General features: G+C 47.8%; 1 protein-coding gene across 2 annotated transcripts; it reads left to right on the plus strand.

Moving 5' to 3' along the window:
* Positions 1-2,056: 2,056 nt before the first annotated feature.
* LOC123128391 (5-oxoprolinase) lies at positions 2,057-6,861 on the plus strand. Of its 2 annotated transcripts, XM_044548375.1 has the most exons (3): positions 2,057-2,242; positions 2,583-6,338; positions 6,600-6,861. In XM_044548375.1, exons 2-3 carry the CDS (start codon positions 2,627-2,629, stop codon positions 6,701-6,703), a joined length of 3,816 nt encoding a protein of 1,271 aa, XP_044404310.1. In that variant the 5' UTR covers positions 2,057-2,242; positions 2,583-2,626; the 3' UTR covers positions 6,704-6,861. The 2 variants fall into 2 exon arrangements, with proteins under 2 accessions (XP_044404310.1, XP_044404311.1); XM_044548376.1 differs by lacking the exon at positions 6,600-6,861 and having other exon boundaries at positions 2,583-6,536.
* The last annotated feature ends 10,064 nt before the right edge of the window (positions 6,862-16,925 follow it).

Raw genomic sequence — 16,925 nt, forward strand, 5'->3', positions numbered from 1 at the left:
TGATATTTATCAAGAAAAATAGCAGACAATACAAATGAACGAGACACAATACGATATGTAAAAATAATAAAATTACATAGAAATCATACTGGTCATCTTCTTCCTTCACTTGTTCGTCGCCCGTCGAAACTTTAAAAATACACTAAACATGCAATGAGCGACATGGACACATGCAAACTCCATTGTCATACAAGACTTTGAAGATCACAATAGCCACTCGCTGCAAACAATAAGATCTCGTAGCTGCTGAAGGAATTTCGGTTAGGGCAACATTCCACGCAGCATAGACCACAATCCTTCACAGCCAATCCAAAGGGTTATAAAAACAGGACATTGTTGTGGGACAAAATAAATGAAGAGGTCGAAGTCCCACCCGAATAATCAGCCAACTATTTTCTGTCTTAGACACATCAACTGCCAAGATCCAAAGAGAACCAACAGATCTGTCGAAGCTTACCGTCACGCGCCCTTCGTTGAAGTTGAATTGAACGCCCTTGAGATAGACAAAGGCCGAAGAGACCTTATTCCAGTTCCACGTTGTCGCCGCCACCTAGCCGATGCCGCTATGGAAACAAAATCTAAAAAACACGACCTACTAGAAAAAACAATGAAGAGGACAGGTCCCCACTACTCTAACCCTCAGCGTGGCCGCCAAAAGGAAGAGAGGAAATAGTCGTGAAGACGCTGCAAAAAAAACCCTCACAAGAGTATTTTGAGTTTGATTTCGTCGACAATAATATTCAGTTTTAGGGATTTTTGGTGCCTTTTCTCAATATATTATTTTGAAATGGCAAACTTCTGAAGAAAAATCCTTGAAAATTAGCAAACCTTACCCAAAACCCTTGTGTGAAATGAGAGTCTTGTGTGCAAAAACGACCCCAGAAAACAGAAAAATCGCCGTGTCACCCCTCCTTATCCTCTTCGTTTCCTTTTTCGATTTTGCCTCCCCACTCCAGTGTCGACGGCCACCACCGCCAAGCAGAAGACGGCTCGACGCCTACTTCCCCCGGCTCCCAGATTCTCACGGCACCATCTTCGCACCCCTCGCCGCCGGACGCTCCCCCGAGCCCCTCGCCGTCGGAGCACGCCACCGCGAAGGTATTCTTCTCCCACAGGGCGTTTGATATTTGATATTTGATATTTGATATTTATCAAGAAAAATAGCAGACAATACAAATGAACGAGACACAATACGATATGTAAAAATAATAAAATTACATAGAAATCATACTGGTCATCTTCTTCCTTCACTTGTTCGTCGCCCGTCGAAACTTTAAAAATACACTAAACATGCAATGAGCGACATGGACACATGCAAACTCCATTGTCATACAAGACTTTGAAGATCACAATAGCCACTCGCTGCAAACAATAAGATCTCGTAGCTGCTGAAGGAATTTCGGTTAGGGCAACATTCCACGCAGCATAGACCACAATCCTTCACAGCCAATCCAAAGGGTTATAAAAACAGGACATTGTTGTGGGACAAAATAAATGAAGAGGTCGAAGTCCCACCCGAATAATCAGCCAACTATTTTCTGTCTTAGACACATCAACTGCCAAGATCCAAAGAGAACCAACAGATCTGTCGAAGCTTACCGTCACGCGCCCTTCGTTGAAGTTGAATTGAACGCCCTTGAGATAGACAAAGGCCGAAGAGACCTTATTCCAGTTCCACGTTGTCGCCGCCACCTAGCCGATGCCGCTATGGAAACAAAATCTAAAAAAACACGACCTACTAGAAAAAACAATGAAGAGGACAGGTCCCCACTACTCTAACCCTCAGCGTGGCCGCCAAAAGGAAGAGAGGAAATAGTCGTGAAGACGCTGCAAAAAAAACCCTCACAAGAGTATTTTGAGTTTGATTTCGTCGACAATAATATTCAGTTTTAGGGATTTTTGGTGCCTTTTCTCAATAATATTATTTTGAAATGGCAAACTTCTGAAGAAAAATCCTTGAAAATTAGCAAACCTTACCCAAAACCCTTGTGTGAAATGAGAGTCTTGTGTGCAAAAACGACCCCAGAAAACAGAAAAATCGCCGTGTCACCCCTCCTTATCCTCTTCGTTTCCTTTTTCGATTTTGCCTCCCCACTCCAGTGTCGACGGCCACCACCGCCAAGCAGAAGACGGCTCGACGCCTACTTCCCCCGGCTCCCAGATTCTCACGGCACCATCTTCGCACCCCTCGCCGCCGGACGCTCCCCCGAGCCCCTCGCCGTCGGAGCACGCCACCGCGAAGGTATTCTTCTCCCACAGCCCGCCCCCCCCCCCCCCCCCCCCCCCCCCCCCCCCCTAAACTGGAGTGGAGATCCGTCCGGGATTGGGTTGATTCCTTCCGCCGGTAGAGTACTCTAGCTTGCTTGGATCGTTGGAAGAAGTTTGTTCTAGTCTTCGCTGCTGTGAGCAATCTAATCTAAATCGTTATATCTGGGATGAGATGCTCCAGTTGATCCCATGGTTCGATTTTTTTGTACTCCAGTGGATCCAGTTTCCTACGGATTCGTTTGCTCGTCGGAGTAATGCTAGCTGGTTGCAGGTTATAGGCAGTTACTAACGACCATGTTGTTTAATGCTTGCAGAGGACTCAGATTCCCGGGGTGTTTGATATCTGAGGAGGGGGAAGATGGGCAGCGTGGACAAGTTCAGGTTCTGCATTGATCGGGGCGGCACGTTCACCGACATCTACGCCGAGGTCCCCGGAAGGCCGGAAGGCTATGTCATGAAGCTCCTCTCCGTCGATCCGTCCAACTATGACGATGCTCCGATAGAGGGGATCAGGAGGATTCTAGAGGAGTTTTCTGGTGAAAGAATCCCCCGGTCGTCCAAGATCCCAACCGGCATGATCGACTGGATCCGGATGGGCACCACGGTGGCCACGAACGCGCTTCTTGAGAGGAAGGGTGAGAGGATCGCGCTCTGTGTCACCCGGGGCTTTAAGGACTTGCTTCAGATTGGTAACCAGGCCCGGCCGAACATATTCGACCTCAAGGTCTTGAAGCCTTCGAATCTCTACGAGGAGGTGGTCGAGGTCGATGAGCGGGTTGAACTTGTTCTTGACGGTGAGAGGGATGATTCAGCTATTGAAGGGATCTCAGGGGAATTGGTCAGGGTGGGGAAGCCAGTTGATGTGGAGTCATTGAAGCCTTTACTTAAAGGTTTGCTTGACAAGGGTATACGGTGTCTGGCGGTGGTGCTGATGCATTCATATACCTATCCCCATCATGAGCTCCTCATCGAGAAACTAGCCCTGGAAATGGGATTTAAGCATGTATCTTTGTCTTCGTCGTTGACACCGATGGTACGCGCAGTACCTCGGGGCCTCACAGCCAGTGTGGATGCTTATCTAACACCAGTCATCAAAGAGTACCTATCAGCATTCATGTCAAGATTTGAAGGGGGAGCTGAACAAGTCAATGTGCTGTTTATGCAGTCAGATGGTGGTCTTGCCCCAGAGAGCAGATTCTCTGGGCACAAAGCAGTATTGTCAGGCCCTGCAGGTGGTGTTGTTGGCTACTCACAGACCTTGTTTGAACTTGAGACATCAAAGCCACTCATTGGGTTTGACATGGGAGGTACATCCACCGATGTGAGCCGCTATGATGGAAGCTATGAACAAGTTCTTGAGACCCAAATTGCTGGGGCAATCATTCAAGCTCCCCAGCTTGACATAAACACAGTGGCTGCTGGTGGCGGATCAAAGCTTAAGTTTCAGTTCGGAGCCTTCAAGGTTGGGCCAGAATCGGTTGGAGCACACCCTGGTCCAGTTTGCTACAGGAAAGGTGGTGAGCTGGCAATTACTGATGCCAACTTGATCTTGGGGACCGTTATTCCTGAGTACTTCCCATCCATATTTGGTCCTAATGAAAATTTACCCCTTGATTATGAGGCTACAAAAAAGGCATTTGAGGAACTTGCTGTTGAGATAAACTCTTATCGGAAGAGTCAGGACCCATCGGTGAAGGGCATGACAATTGAGGAGATTGCTCTTGGGTTCGTCAATGTTGCAAACGAGGCAATGTGCCGACCTATACGCCAGTTGACAGAAATGAAGGGGCATGATACTAAGAACCATGCACTAGCGTGCTTTGGTGGTGCAGGTCCTCAGCATGCATGCGCTATAGCAAGGTCCCTAGGCATGTCTGAGTTACTTATTCATCGTTATTGTGGCATATTGAGTGCATACGGGATGGGCCTTGCTGATGTTATTGAAGATCTGCAAGAACCATATTCTGCTGTTTATAACACAGATTCTGCCGCAGAGGCATCTCGAAGAGTAGCTCATTTGGTAAAGCAGGTGAAAGAAAAGCTAGTGGAGCAGGGATTTGGAGATGAGAGCATCAGGACAGATTCATACTTGAACTTGAGGTACGAGGGAACTGATACAGCAATCATGGTTAAAGAGCCCGAGAAAGACTCTGGATGTGATTATGCGGATGAGTTTGTTAAAATGTTTCAACAAGAGTATGGCTTCAAATTATTACACAGAAATATACTCATATGCGATGTAAGAGTCCAGGGTGTTGGTGCCACCAACATTTTGCAACCTCGTGAACTGACGCCAATATCAACTAAACCCTTGCAAGAAAGTTCATGCAAAATTTATTTTTCACATGGATGGCAAGAAACTCCACTGTACAAGCTCGAGAATTTGGGTTATGGACATGTCTTGGAGGGCCCTGTGGTTATTATGAATGGGAATAGTACAGTGATAGTAGAAAAAGACTGCAAGGCTGTCATCACTAAGTATGGCAACATAAGAATTGAGATCGGTGCATCTCTGAGTACTGTAGAAATATCAGAAACAGTAGCTGATGTAGTTCAACTTTCTATCTTTAACCACCGATTCATGGGTATTGCTGAACAGATGGGTCGGACACTTCAAAGAACTTCCATTTCTACAAACATAAAGGAACGGCTGGACTTCTCTTGTGCTTTATTTGGTTCAGATGGTGGCCTTGTTGCAAACGCCCCTCATGTTCCTGTACACTTAGGAGCCATGTCTAGCACTGTATGCTGGCAACTTAGTTATTGGGGTGATAACCTGCATGAGGGCGATGTTCTTGTTACAAACCATCCATGCTCTGGGGGTAGCCATCTGCCAGATATCACAGTTGTCACACCAGTGTTTAATGATGGTAAGCTGATCTTTTTTGTTGCTAGTAGAGGTCACCATGCAGAGATTGGAGGTATCACGCCAGGAAGCATGCCTCCTTTCTCAAAATGTATCTCGGAGGAAGGTGCTGCCATCAAAGCGTTTAAACTTGTGGAAAGGGGTGTTTTCCAAGAGGAAGGAATAGTTCAGTTGCTGCAGTCACCCTGTTCTGATGAACTTACCGGTGATAAGATTCCAGGAACACGCAAGATCGCGGACAATCTTTCTGATCTCCGTGCTCAGGTGGCAGCAAACCAACGAGGAATAACACTTATCAAAGAACTGATAAATCAGTATGGCTTGATCACTGTGCAGTCTTATATGAATCACGTCCAAAAGAATGCCGAGGTAGCTGTGAGAGAGATGCTCAAGGTAGTCGCATCTAGAGTTGAAAAGGAGACAGGGTCTTGTGTTATTGAAGATGAAGACTACATGGATGATGGCTCTGTGCTCCATTTGAAGCTCACCCTTGATTCTCGTCGAGGTGAGGCTACCTTTGACTTTGAGGGCACCAGTCCTGAGGTGTATGGTAACTGGAATGCTCCTGAAGCAGTAACAGCAGCTGCTGTCATATACTCCCTGCGATGCTTGGTGGACGTAGATATACCCTTGAATCAAGGTTGCCTAGCTCCTGTCAAGATCATCATCCCCAAAGGCTCTTTTCTTTCACCAAGCGACAAAGCAGCAGTGGTTGGCGGCAATGTGTTAACCTCTCAGAGGGTGACAGACGTTGTCCTAATGGCGTTCGAAGTCTGTGCCTGCTCCCAGGGCTGCATGAACAACTTGACCTTTGGAGATGACACTTTTGGTTACTACGAGACTATCGGAGGTGGCTGTGGTGCCGGGCCGAGCTGGAATGGTACAAGTGGTGTTCAGTGTCACATGACGAACACAAGGATGACTGATCCAGAGATCTTTGAGCAGCGGTACCCGGTTCTTTTGCACAAATTTAGCATCAGAGAGAGCAGCGGAGGTTCTGGTTTCCACAGAGGCGGTGATGGCCTTGTAAGGGAGATTGAATTCCGCCGCCCTGTTGTTGTGAGCATTCTTTCTGAGAGGCGGGTGCATGCTCCCAGGGGACTGAAGGGAGGGGAAAATGGAGCCCGTGGCGCAAACTATCTAGTCAGGAAAGATGGCCGCAGAGTTTTCCTTGGAGGGAAGAATACTGTCACAGTTAATGCCGGTGAGATTCTTCAGATTCTCACTCCTGGTGGTGGTGGTTTCGGCTCTCCTTGATGGTGTCCTTGTGGACGCTCATCTGCCTTGTTTTCTATTTACATAGAATAAAGCTTGCACATACATTATCTGGTACAGATCCCAGCTGTTATCGATGCTTCTGAGGCACTAGAGCTGAATAAATCATGATCATTGCTTGCTTTTATCCGAACTACTTTTGCTCGGCGTTCTAATTTGGCCTACTAATATGCTGAATCATGTTGTCCAGGAACTGTGCTGCTTGTTTCCTTCCTGCATGGTTCACTTTTGGTCTCCACTTCTCATGCTGCCATCTATGCTCATGACAGTACAGACAAACAAAATCATATCTAATCATTGCCCCTGGTGCCTTGAAGCTTTACTGTTTGCAACACTTCCATTCTGTTAATTGTTTGTTATTTTTCAGTTCTGTGATCTTTGGGATGGTACCGACCAATATTGTCCGTTTATCTATGAGGAACTGTGACACAATTTTATGCTACTAGCTTTTCTGTAGTACTCGCATTAGGCACTCTATAGAGGTTCATAATGTTGGATATCGGGCTCAAATTGGTCTGCCTGAAAAGAGCGAATATGAGAGCATCTGGCGCCTCAAACAACTGGACGGACGGCCTGGTCAGTGGCCGGTCAAAAAAATGTGTCCCAGATTTGCACCTTAAACCAGCCTCAAAAGCCTAGGTTGAACTATACCCTTCATATCCAGCCCAAATCTGGGACGAATATGGGGTGGCCTGGGTGCTTCTGCCAAGTCGGAGCCGGAGCACGTTGGCCCACCCTCCCCCACATATATTCTTTCCCCATTTGCTTCCCGGACCAAATCCTAGCCACTCCACCCCTCTCAGTCCAGTCGTCACCCAAGCTCGTGAATTTGAACTGCTAAAAAAAAGCTCGTGAATTTGAAAAATGTTTGTGATTTCAAAAAATGCTCGTGAACTTAAGAAATGTTAAGAATTTCAAAAGTGTTCCCTATTTTAAAAAATATTGGTGAATTTTGAAAATGTTTGCAATTTCAAAAAAAAAATCACGAATACTAAAAATGTTCACCCCAACCTGTTTTGGGCTCGTTGAGGAAAGAAATGTAGGTTTTGCCCATGCACACCCCAACCCAACATGATGCATAGGCCCACCCCCCCCTGAGTGAGAGCCGAGAGGGAGGAGAGGACACCGCACCAGAGAGCCACTTGTCTTGGGCGATGCTTGCGAACGAAGTAGCAGCTCTCGCCTTGCCACCTCGCTCCGGAGAGCTCGCCGCCGCCTCCTCCGCCGCCAGGTAGCGTTCTTCTGCCGCGCTCCGGCCGAATCGCATCCTCGCCGCGTAGATCTCGTGTAGAGTAGAGCGATTCCGACTTGCCTAGATTTCTCGGTGTTCCCGCCCGTCGCGTTTTCCAGTTCTGCTGCGGCACCGCAGCGCAGGCGGAACCCTAGCAGTAGCCCCCGTTCCTCTGCTCTTCCCGTGCCTCCTCCGCTGGAACCTGCCGTTCTAGATGCCTTTCTTTGTTCTTGTCGATTCGGCGTCTTGGGGCTGTGGGGTTTTGCGGTTTGGGGGTCTCCCCCCTCTGCTTTGCGTCTATTTCGTCGGACAGGGTGCGGTTCGTCGAAGCCCCGCGATGCCGGCGCTAGGTTTTTTGGATCAAAAGGTTCGTTCTTGGCGGGGAATTCGCATGTTTGTTGGTGATTCCAGCCGAAAATCGACCTTTTTGTTTGTTTGGTTGGTTTCTTTCGCGCAAGCTTCATTCCTGGAGAGACGCTATCAGGAGCCATTTTCTATGGATTATTATGTCACAGCTGATAAGTCGTTTGAACCAGTTTCTATGGATTATTATGTCATGGATGTGATAAGTAGGAAGTGTGCAATCTTGGACATGGTTCAAACATGATGTTATGAGAATGTCACAGCTGATGTTTCCGCTGTTATGTTTATGCATGGTCCATGTCTCTTATTTTGAGGGGCGACGGATGAGCCGTCGTCTCCAAGACCACCCGGAGGTTGATGACATGCATCAGCGGTGCGTCATGAGGGCGGCCAAGCTTCGTGACATTGAGGTCACTACTGGTATGTCAGTCAACACCTCTAATTCCATTCTGCATTTTTCTAATAATGAGATTATTAATAATTTCGACGACAGGTGGTCGTTCATGTTTCTTAGTAATTTATCGACAACTTCGAAATCGATACCGCCCGATACCGCCCGATAATTTCGAAATCGATACCGCCCGATAATTTAATAACTTCGAAATCGATACCGCCCGATAATTTCGACGACTGGAGTTTCACTAGGAAGAAATGATAGTGAAATCTCCAATTCCGTAAATGATATTATGGATTTGGAAGCGGAACGAGCTTTAGAAATGATTCGTCACTTAGCTGCGGTCAGGCCTATGAATGATTCTGAGATAGATGCGTTGGGGGTCAGGGTACTCGATAATTTTTGTGCGGATCTTGTACCATCCAATCCTGAGTCAGAGGTAGAGGATGATACCTTTGATGATGAAGTAGTTAGGTCCACGGAGCCCGGTTGTGAGGATCGGGTGGAGGATCAAAACAAGCCTAAACGCAAGTGGAAGCGGAAGATCTATCTTGCGTCGGCGGTGCGTAGGAGTGCTAGTATTCGTACTACTAAAAAATTTCATGGTGAAATATGAAAGGAATCTTTTGGAATAGCAGATGTCTGAAAGACTTGGCTAAGAGAAGATTTCTTGCAGATGCGTCTATCGAGCATAGGTTGGATTTTATTGCACTCTCGGAAACTGGTAGAGATAATTTCTCTCCCCAGTTTCTTAGTAATTTATCGGGCGGTATCGATTTCGATTGGCATTGCTTGCCTCCGAGAGGAAGATCGGGTGGGATCTTACTTGGAGTTAGATGCGATTCGATGGAAGTCTGAAGTGTAGTGATGGGAGATTTTGCAGTTAAGTTCTGGGTTAGGTCAAAGGCCGATGGGTTTAATTGGGCTCTAGTGGCGGTTTATGGTGCCGCATAGCCCGAACTCAAACCAGAGTTTTTGGCAGACCTTGTTAGAATTTGCGGTTCCGAGCAGCTTCTAATCCTGGTTGGGGGTGATTTCAACATTATTAGAAGAAGAGAGGAAAAGAACAACGATAACTTCGACGACAGGTGGTCGTTCATGTTTAATACCATAATTGAAAGCTTGGATCTGCGAGAGATAGAGCTTTCGGGTAGAAAGTTTACCTGGGCAAATACTTTGCCAAATCCGACGTTTGAGAAGCTGGATCGAGTCCTTGCAAGCGTCGAATGGAAACAGAAATTTCTTTTGGTTACGGTCCAGGCGCTTTCGCGCGGTATTTCTGACCACACGCCTTTGCTCGTGGACTCTGGTGAGGCCACTCGCATGGGGAACAAAAATTCATTTTCGTTTGAAATGGCATGGTTTGAACGAGAAGGCCTTTTCGATCTGATAGCCAGGGAATGGACTAAGGATGCAGGAGGTAGGACCGCAGTTGAGCATTGGCAGAATAAGATAAGGCACTTGAGAAGTTTCTTGCGTGGGTGGGCTAAGCATCTTTGTGACGCCCCGAGTCCGATGCGCCAGGTGTCTTCCAGTTATTCGCCGACGTTGCCATGTCATTTGCTTGCGTGTTGCATCTTGCCATGTCATCATGTGCATTGCATCATCATGTTTTCAAAACTTGCATCCGTCCCGGCCTCCCCGTTTCTTCCATTGTCCGTTCTGAGTCCAGACACCTTTGCACGCGCCCGCGACACGTCCGAAATATTATTTTATAAGTGTCCGGAAAATGTTTTCGGAATGGGTTGAAAGTTGGCATGCGGTGTTGTTATAGTGTAGATAGGCCGCCTGCCAAGTTTCATCACGTTCGGAGTTCGTTTGATGCCCCAACGGATAACTATCGCGGCAATATAGCCGGTCTAACATCGGACGTTCTCGGTCTCCAGAAACAATCGCCGGGCCTTTCTCTCTTCTCTTTTCTCAACCTGAGGCCTTCTACACAGTCCACTACCTACCGCCAGGCCCAACCTAACCTCTCTCATCAGCCCGTAGCCTCCTCGCGCGCGCGTCCGAAAAGCTGTCCCGGACCCGACCCGGGCAGTCGTCATCGTTGGGTCCGAATTATCCCCAAACATCTACAAAACGTCTCCGTTTTATTATTTGGGCTTCCTATTGTATTTTTCTCGACCGCTCGATTTTAATCGTAGGGACGGATTAGCCCCCAAACTCTCCTTTTTTCCTTATATATACGCCTTAGTCTAAATCGGGACAAAACCCTAAAACCGAGGGCACTTGTCCCATCTTTCCCTTTCGGCCGCCGCCACTCTCTCATCGGGATCCTCCCGATCCACCCACCTCCGCTCCCTTGAATTCCCCATCTGGCCAATCCCGCAGCCTCCTCCCGATCCACCAGCCAGCCACCACCAAATCCTCCTCCTTGCCTCGATCAAGCCCACAAGAGAGGAGCTCCTCCTCTGCTTTCTCCTCGAGGCCGCAACCTCCTCGCCCCGATGCATGAGCGACTCGCCGGAGTCCAGTCGCCGGTCCAGTAGCTCCCCTGCCTTTCCCTTCCCTCTCTCTCTCCCCCTCTCATCTCCCTGCTTCCTCTCTCTCGCAGGGAACCGTGCCTCCAAGGCGTCGTCATCCCGACTGCCTGGACCGCATGCGCGTCAAGTCCGCTCGTCCGCGTCGACCCGCCGCCCTGCCAAATCGTTGGAGTCCGCCATGGGATCCGAACCCCGCTGCTGCATCCTCTCCATCCTGCTCATCCCGCCGGCCTCCCTGTTGCCGCGCCTGCGTCGCCCTATTTGCCGCGAGTGCAGATGCCGGTGAATCCCGCAGGTCGCTGCCTCGCCAAGTCCCTTGCCTCGCCGTCCTGCGCCTCGAGCCGCGCCCCTCCGTCGTCTCTTCCTTGAGCCACCGCAGCAGGCGGACCTCCGCATCCAGCCACGCCGCCGGCAAGCCCTGCCTCCTCCACCTCAACTCCAGCCGGATCGGTTCGGTTCCCCGCCGCCCCGCCAAGTACAGGGAGCCGCCTCTGCTTCGATTCGGTAGGGAACAGGACCCCGACGACCTCCACCGCCCGGATCCATGTCACCCATGCCGCCAGCTTTCGCGTCTACTTCTTCTACCCACGCTGGCGCGCCGCCCTTAGCCAAGTCCACCGTCACCGGCCTCCGCTCACTCTGCTTCAAGCAGAGACGAACCTCTGCAGCCGCCGCGCCCTGCTTCTCTACGCTGAGGACGAGTAGCGGTGCCCGTGTTGACTCTCTCTGTTTTGACCGAGCTGGCCCACCTTTTCTTTTCCAGCAAGGCCGGCCTACCTCTCCATATCTAGGCTTTGGCCCATGGTGAGAAACCCCAGCCCATCTACCCGTTTGCCCCTGCGCACTGTTGGGCCATTCAGTTTCGGCCCGATATCTGTTTTTTTATTATTCCAGAGAACGCCAGTTTTGCAGTTTAGACCCCTAAAATCATGCATATTTTAACTCACAAACTAAGCATCACATGTAAAAACTTAATATATGAAAAATTCTTAGAATCTTGTCTAGTTTCATAATATGCAATTTTCATCCATGTTTAAAATATTTAAAATGTTGTTTGATTAATTTTTTCTCTATGCCATGTTAAAATGCTTTAATTCAGAACTAAATAACCGTAGCTCCAAATTGTATAAACTTTATATGTAAATGGGGTAGAAAAATGCATAGTTTAACATGGTGGTATCTCTTTGCATGTTTAACAACTATAAAATATGGTTTAGGGCAGAACAGTACCAAATCCATAATTATGCTCATGAGGATTTTTTCGGACTTGTTGCTTGTTGTTCCGTCCTCATTTAAACTTGTCTAGATAGGTAGTTTATTTTGCTTCACCCTCTTGCCATGTTTAACAACATTTAATATTGTTGGGTACATAAACGAGATCGAACTAAATAACTTGAATGTGGTGTTCCGTCAATATGCAACTCGTTGCATATTGAGCTCCACTTAATTTGTAGGATTGTTTGTGCACTTTGCCATGCCATGTATCATTAAACCAGACATGCATCATACTTGGTTGTGCGTCATGCCATGATTATGTGTTGGTTGTTTACTAAGTTGTGTGCTTCTTTCTGGTGTTGCTTCTTCGGGTTGGTTCCGATAACGTCGTGTTTGTGAGGACCCGTTCGACTACGTCCGTTTGCCTTCTTCATGGACTCGTTCTTCTTCCTTGCGGGATTTCAGGCAAGATGACCATACCCTCGAAATCACTTCTATCTTTGCTTGCTAGTTGCTCGCTCTTTTGCTATGCCTATGCTACGATACCTACCACTTGCTTATCATGCCTCCCATATTGTTAAGCCAAGCCTCTAACCCACCTTGTCCTAGCAAACCGTTGTTTGGCTATGTTACCGCTTTGCTCAGCCCCTCTTATATTGTTGTTAGTTGCAGGTGAAGATTGGAGTTTATTCCTTGTTGGAACATGGATATTTGTTGGGATATCACAATATCTCTTATTTAATTAATGCATCTATATACTTGGTAAAGGGTGGAAGGCTCGGCCTTATGCCTGGTGTTTTGTTCCGCTCTTGCCGCCCTAGTTTCCGCCATATCGGTGTTATGTTCCCGGATTTTGCGTTCCTTACACGGTTGGGTTATAATAGGAACCCCTTGACAGTTCACTTTGAATAAAACTCCTCCCGCAAGGCCCAACATTGGTTTTACCATTTGCCACCTAGCCCTTTTCTTTTCCCTTGGGAGTCGCACTCCCGAGGGTCATCTTTATTTTAACCCCCCCGGGCCAGTGCTCCTCTGAGTGTTGGTCCAACCTGTCAGCTGCCGGTGGCCACCAGGGGCAACTCTGGGCTGGTCTACCGGAACCTTGGACAATCCGGTGTGCCCTGAGAACGAGATATGTGCAGCTCCTATCGGGATTTGTCGGCACATTCGGGTGGCTTTGTGGGTCTTGTTTTACCATTGTCGAGGATGTCTTGTAACCGGGATGCCGAGCCTGATCGGATTGTCTTGGGAGAAGTAATATCCTTCATTGACCGTGAGAGCTTGTGATGGGCTAAGTTGGGACACCCCTGCAGGGATTTGAACTTTTGAAAGCCATGCCCACGGTTATGGGCAGATGGGAATTTGTTAATGTCCGGTTGTAGAAAACCTGAAGCTTATCTTAATTAAAACGCATCAGCTGCGTGTGTAACCGTGATGGTCTCTTCTCGGTGGAGTCTGGGAAGTGAACACGGTGTTGGAGTAATGCTTGACGTAGGTGTTGGAAATATGCCCTAGAGGCAATAATAAATTGGTTATTATTATATTTCCTTGTTCATGATAATCGTTTATTATCCATGCTAGAATTGTATTGATAGGAAACTCAGATACATGTGTGGATACATAGACAACACCATGTCCCTAGTAAGCCTCTAATTGACTAGCTCGTTGATCAATAGATGGTTATGGTTTCCTGACCATGGACATTGGATGTCGTTGATAACGGGATCACATCATTAGGAGAATGATGTGATGGACAAGACCCAATCCTAAGCCTAGCACAAGATCATGTAGTTCGTATGCTAAAGTTTTTCTAATGTCAAGTATCATTTCCTTAGACCATGAGATTGTGCAACTCGCGGATACCGTAGGAGTGCTTTGGGTGTGCCAAACGTCACAATGTAACTGGGTGGCTATAAAGGTACACTACAGGTATCTCCAAAAGTGTCTGTTGGGTTGGCACGAATCGAGACTGGGATTTGTCACTCCGTGTAAACGGAGAGGTATCTTTGGGCCCACTCGGTAGGACATCATCATAATGTGCACAATGTGATCAAGAAGTTGATCACGGGATGATGTGTTACGGAATGAGTAAAGAGACTTGCCGGTAACGAGATTGAACAAGGTATTGGGATACCGACAATCGAATCTCGGGCAAGTATCGTACCGATAGACAAAGGGAATTGTATACGGGATTGATTAAGTCCTTGACATCATGGTTCATCCGATGAGATCATCGTGGAACATGTGGGATCCAACATGGGTATCCAGATCCTGCTGTTGGTTATTGATCGGAGAGTCATCTCGGTCATGTCTGCATGTCTCCCGAACCCGTAGGGTCTACACACTTAAGGTTCGATGACGCTAGGGTTATAGGGAAAGTATGTATGCAGTTACCGAATGTTGTTCGGAGTCCCGGACGAGATCCCGGACGTCACGAGGAGTTCCAAAATGGTTCAGAGGTAAAGATTTATATATGGGAAGTCCTGTTTTGGTCACCGGAAAAGTTTCGGGTTTTATCGGTAACGTACCGGGACCACCGGGAGGGTCCCGGGGGTCCACCAAGTGGGGCCACAAGCCCCGGAGGGCTGCATGGGCCAAGTGTGGGAGGGGACCAGCCCCAGGTGGGCTGGTGCGCCCCCCACAAGGGCCCAAGGCGCCTAAAGGGGAGGAAGGAGGCAAACCCTAAGGGCAGATGGGCCTTAGGGCCCATGCCTGGTGCGCCTCCCTCTTCCCCTCCCCTTGGCCGCCCCTAGATGGGATCTAGGGGCTGCCGTCACCCCTAGGGAGGGAACCCTAGGTGGGGGCGCAGCCCCTCCCCTCCCCCTATATATACTTGAGGTTTGGGGCTGCCCAACATATGTGAATTCTCTCCCAGTTGGCGCAGTCCTGTCCCTCTCCCTCCTCGTCTCTTGTAGTGCTTAGCGAAGCCCTGCTGGAGTCCCGCGCTCCTCCACCACCACCACGCCGTCGTGCTACTGCTGGATGGAGTCTTCCCCAACCTCTCCTTCTCCCCTTGCTGGATCAAGGCGTAAGAGACGTCACCGTGCTGTACGTGTGTTGAACACGGAGGTGCCGTCCGTTCGACACTAGGATCATCGGTGATTTGGATCACGACGAGTACGACTCCATCAACCCCGTTCTCTTGAACGCTTCCGCGTAGCGATCTACAAGGGTATGCAGATGCACTCTCCTTCCCTCGTTGCTAGATTACTCCATAGATTGATCTTGGTGATGCGTAGAAAATTTTGAATTTCTGCTATGTTCCCCAACAGTGGCATCATGAGCTAGGTCTATGCGTAGTTTGTATGCACGAGTAGAACACAAAGTAGTTGTGGGCGTTGATTTTGTTCAATATGCTTACCGTTACTAGTCCAATCTTGATTCGGCGGCATTGTGGGATGAAGCGGCCCGGACCAACCTTACACGTTTGCTTACGTGAGACCGGTTCCACCGACTGACATGCACTAGTTGCATAAGGTGGCTGGCGGGTGTCTGTCTCTCCCACTTTTGTCGGATCGGATTCGATGAAAAGGGTCCTTATGAAGGGTAAATAGCAATTGGCATATCACGTTGTGATTTTTTTGCGTAGGTAAGAAACGTTCTTGCTAGAAACCCATAGCAGCCACGTAAAACATGCAAACAACAATTAGAGGACGTCTAACTTGTTTTTGCAGGGTATGCTATGTGATGTGATATGGCCAAAGGATGTGATGAATGATATATGTGATATATGAGATGATCATGTTCTTGTAATAGGAATCACAACTTGCATGTCAATGAGTATGACAACCGACAGGAGCCATAGGAGTTGTCTTAATTTATTTACGACCTGCGTGTCAACATACACGTCATGTAATTACTTTACTTTATTGCTAACTGTTAGCTGTAGTAGTAGAAGTAATAGTTGGCGAGACAACTTCATGAAGACACGATGATGGAGATCATGGTGTCATGCCGACGACAATGATGATCATGGAGCCCCGAAGATGGAGATCAAAAGGAGCAATATGATATTGGCCATATCATGTCACTATTTGATTGCATGTGATGTTTATCATGTTTATACATCTTATTTGCTTAGGACGACGGTAGTAAATAAGATGATCCCTCATTAAAATTTCAAGAAAGTGTTCCCCCTAACTGTGCACCGTTGCGAAAGTTCGTCGTTTCGAAGCACCACGTGATGATCGGGTGTGATAGATTCTTACGTTCACATACAACGGGTGTAAGCCAGATTTACACACGCAAAACACTTAGGTTGACTTGACGAGCCTAGCATGTACAGACATGGCCTCGGAACACAAGAGACCGAAAGGTCGAGCATGAGTCGTATGGTAGATGCGATCAACATGAAGATGTTCATCGATGATGACTAGTTCGTCTCACGTGATGATTGGACACGGCCTAGTTGACTCGGATCATGTAATCACTTAGATGACTAGAGGGATGACTATCTGAGTGGGAGTTCATAAGATGAACTTAATTATCCTGAACATAGTCAAAAGGTCTTCACAAATTATGTCGTGGCTCGCGCTTTAGTTCTACTGTTTAGATATGTTCCTAGAGAAAATTTAGTTGAAAGTTGATAGTAGCAATTATGCGGACTAGGTCCGTAAACTGAGGATTGTCCTCATTGCTTCATAGAAGGCTTATGTCCTTAATGCATCGCTCAGTGTGCTGAACCTCGAATGTCGTCTGTGGATGTTGCGAACATCTGACATACACATTTTGATAATTACGTGATAGTTCAGTTAAACGGTTTAGAGTTGAGGTACCGAAGACGTTTTGAAACGTCGTGAAACATATGAGATGTTTCGAGGGCTGAAA

The sequence above is a fragment of the Triticum aestivum genome, chromosome 6A (genome assembly GCF_018294505.1).
Source record: "Triticum aestivum cultivar Chinese Spring chromosome 6A, IWGSC CS RefSeq v2.1, whole genome shotgun sequence".
Taxonomy (NCBI): Eukaryota; Viridiplantae; Streptophyta; class Magnoliopsida; order Poales; family Poaceae; genus Triticum; species Triticum aestivum.

What these genes read in the sequence shown, in the direction of transcription:
- LOC123128391 (XM_044548375.1), top strand. Translation starts at nt 2,627, where the DNA reads ATGGGCAGCGTGGACAAGTTCAGGTTCTGCATTGATCGGGGCGGCACG. An exon ending in TACTGTCACAGTTAATGCCG is followed by an intron (nt 6,339 to 6,599) that starts GTGAGATTCTTC and finishes CATGTTGTCCAG; the next exon opens with GAACTGTGCTGCTTGTTTCC.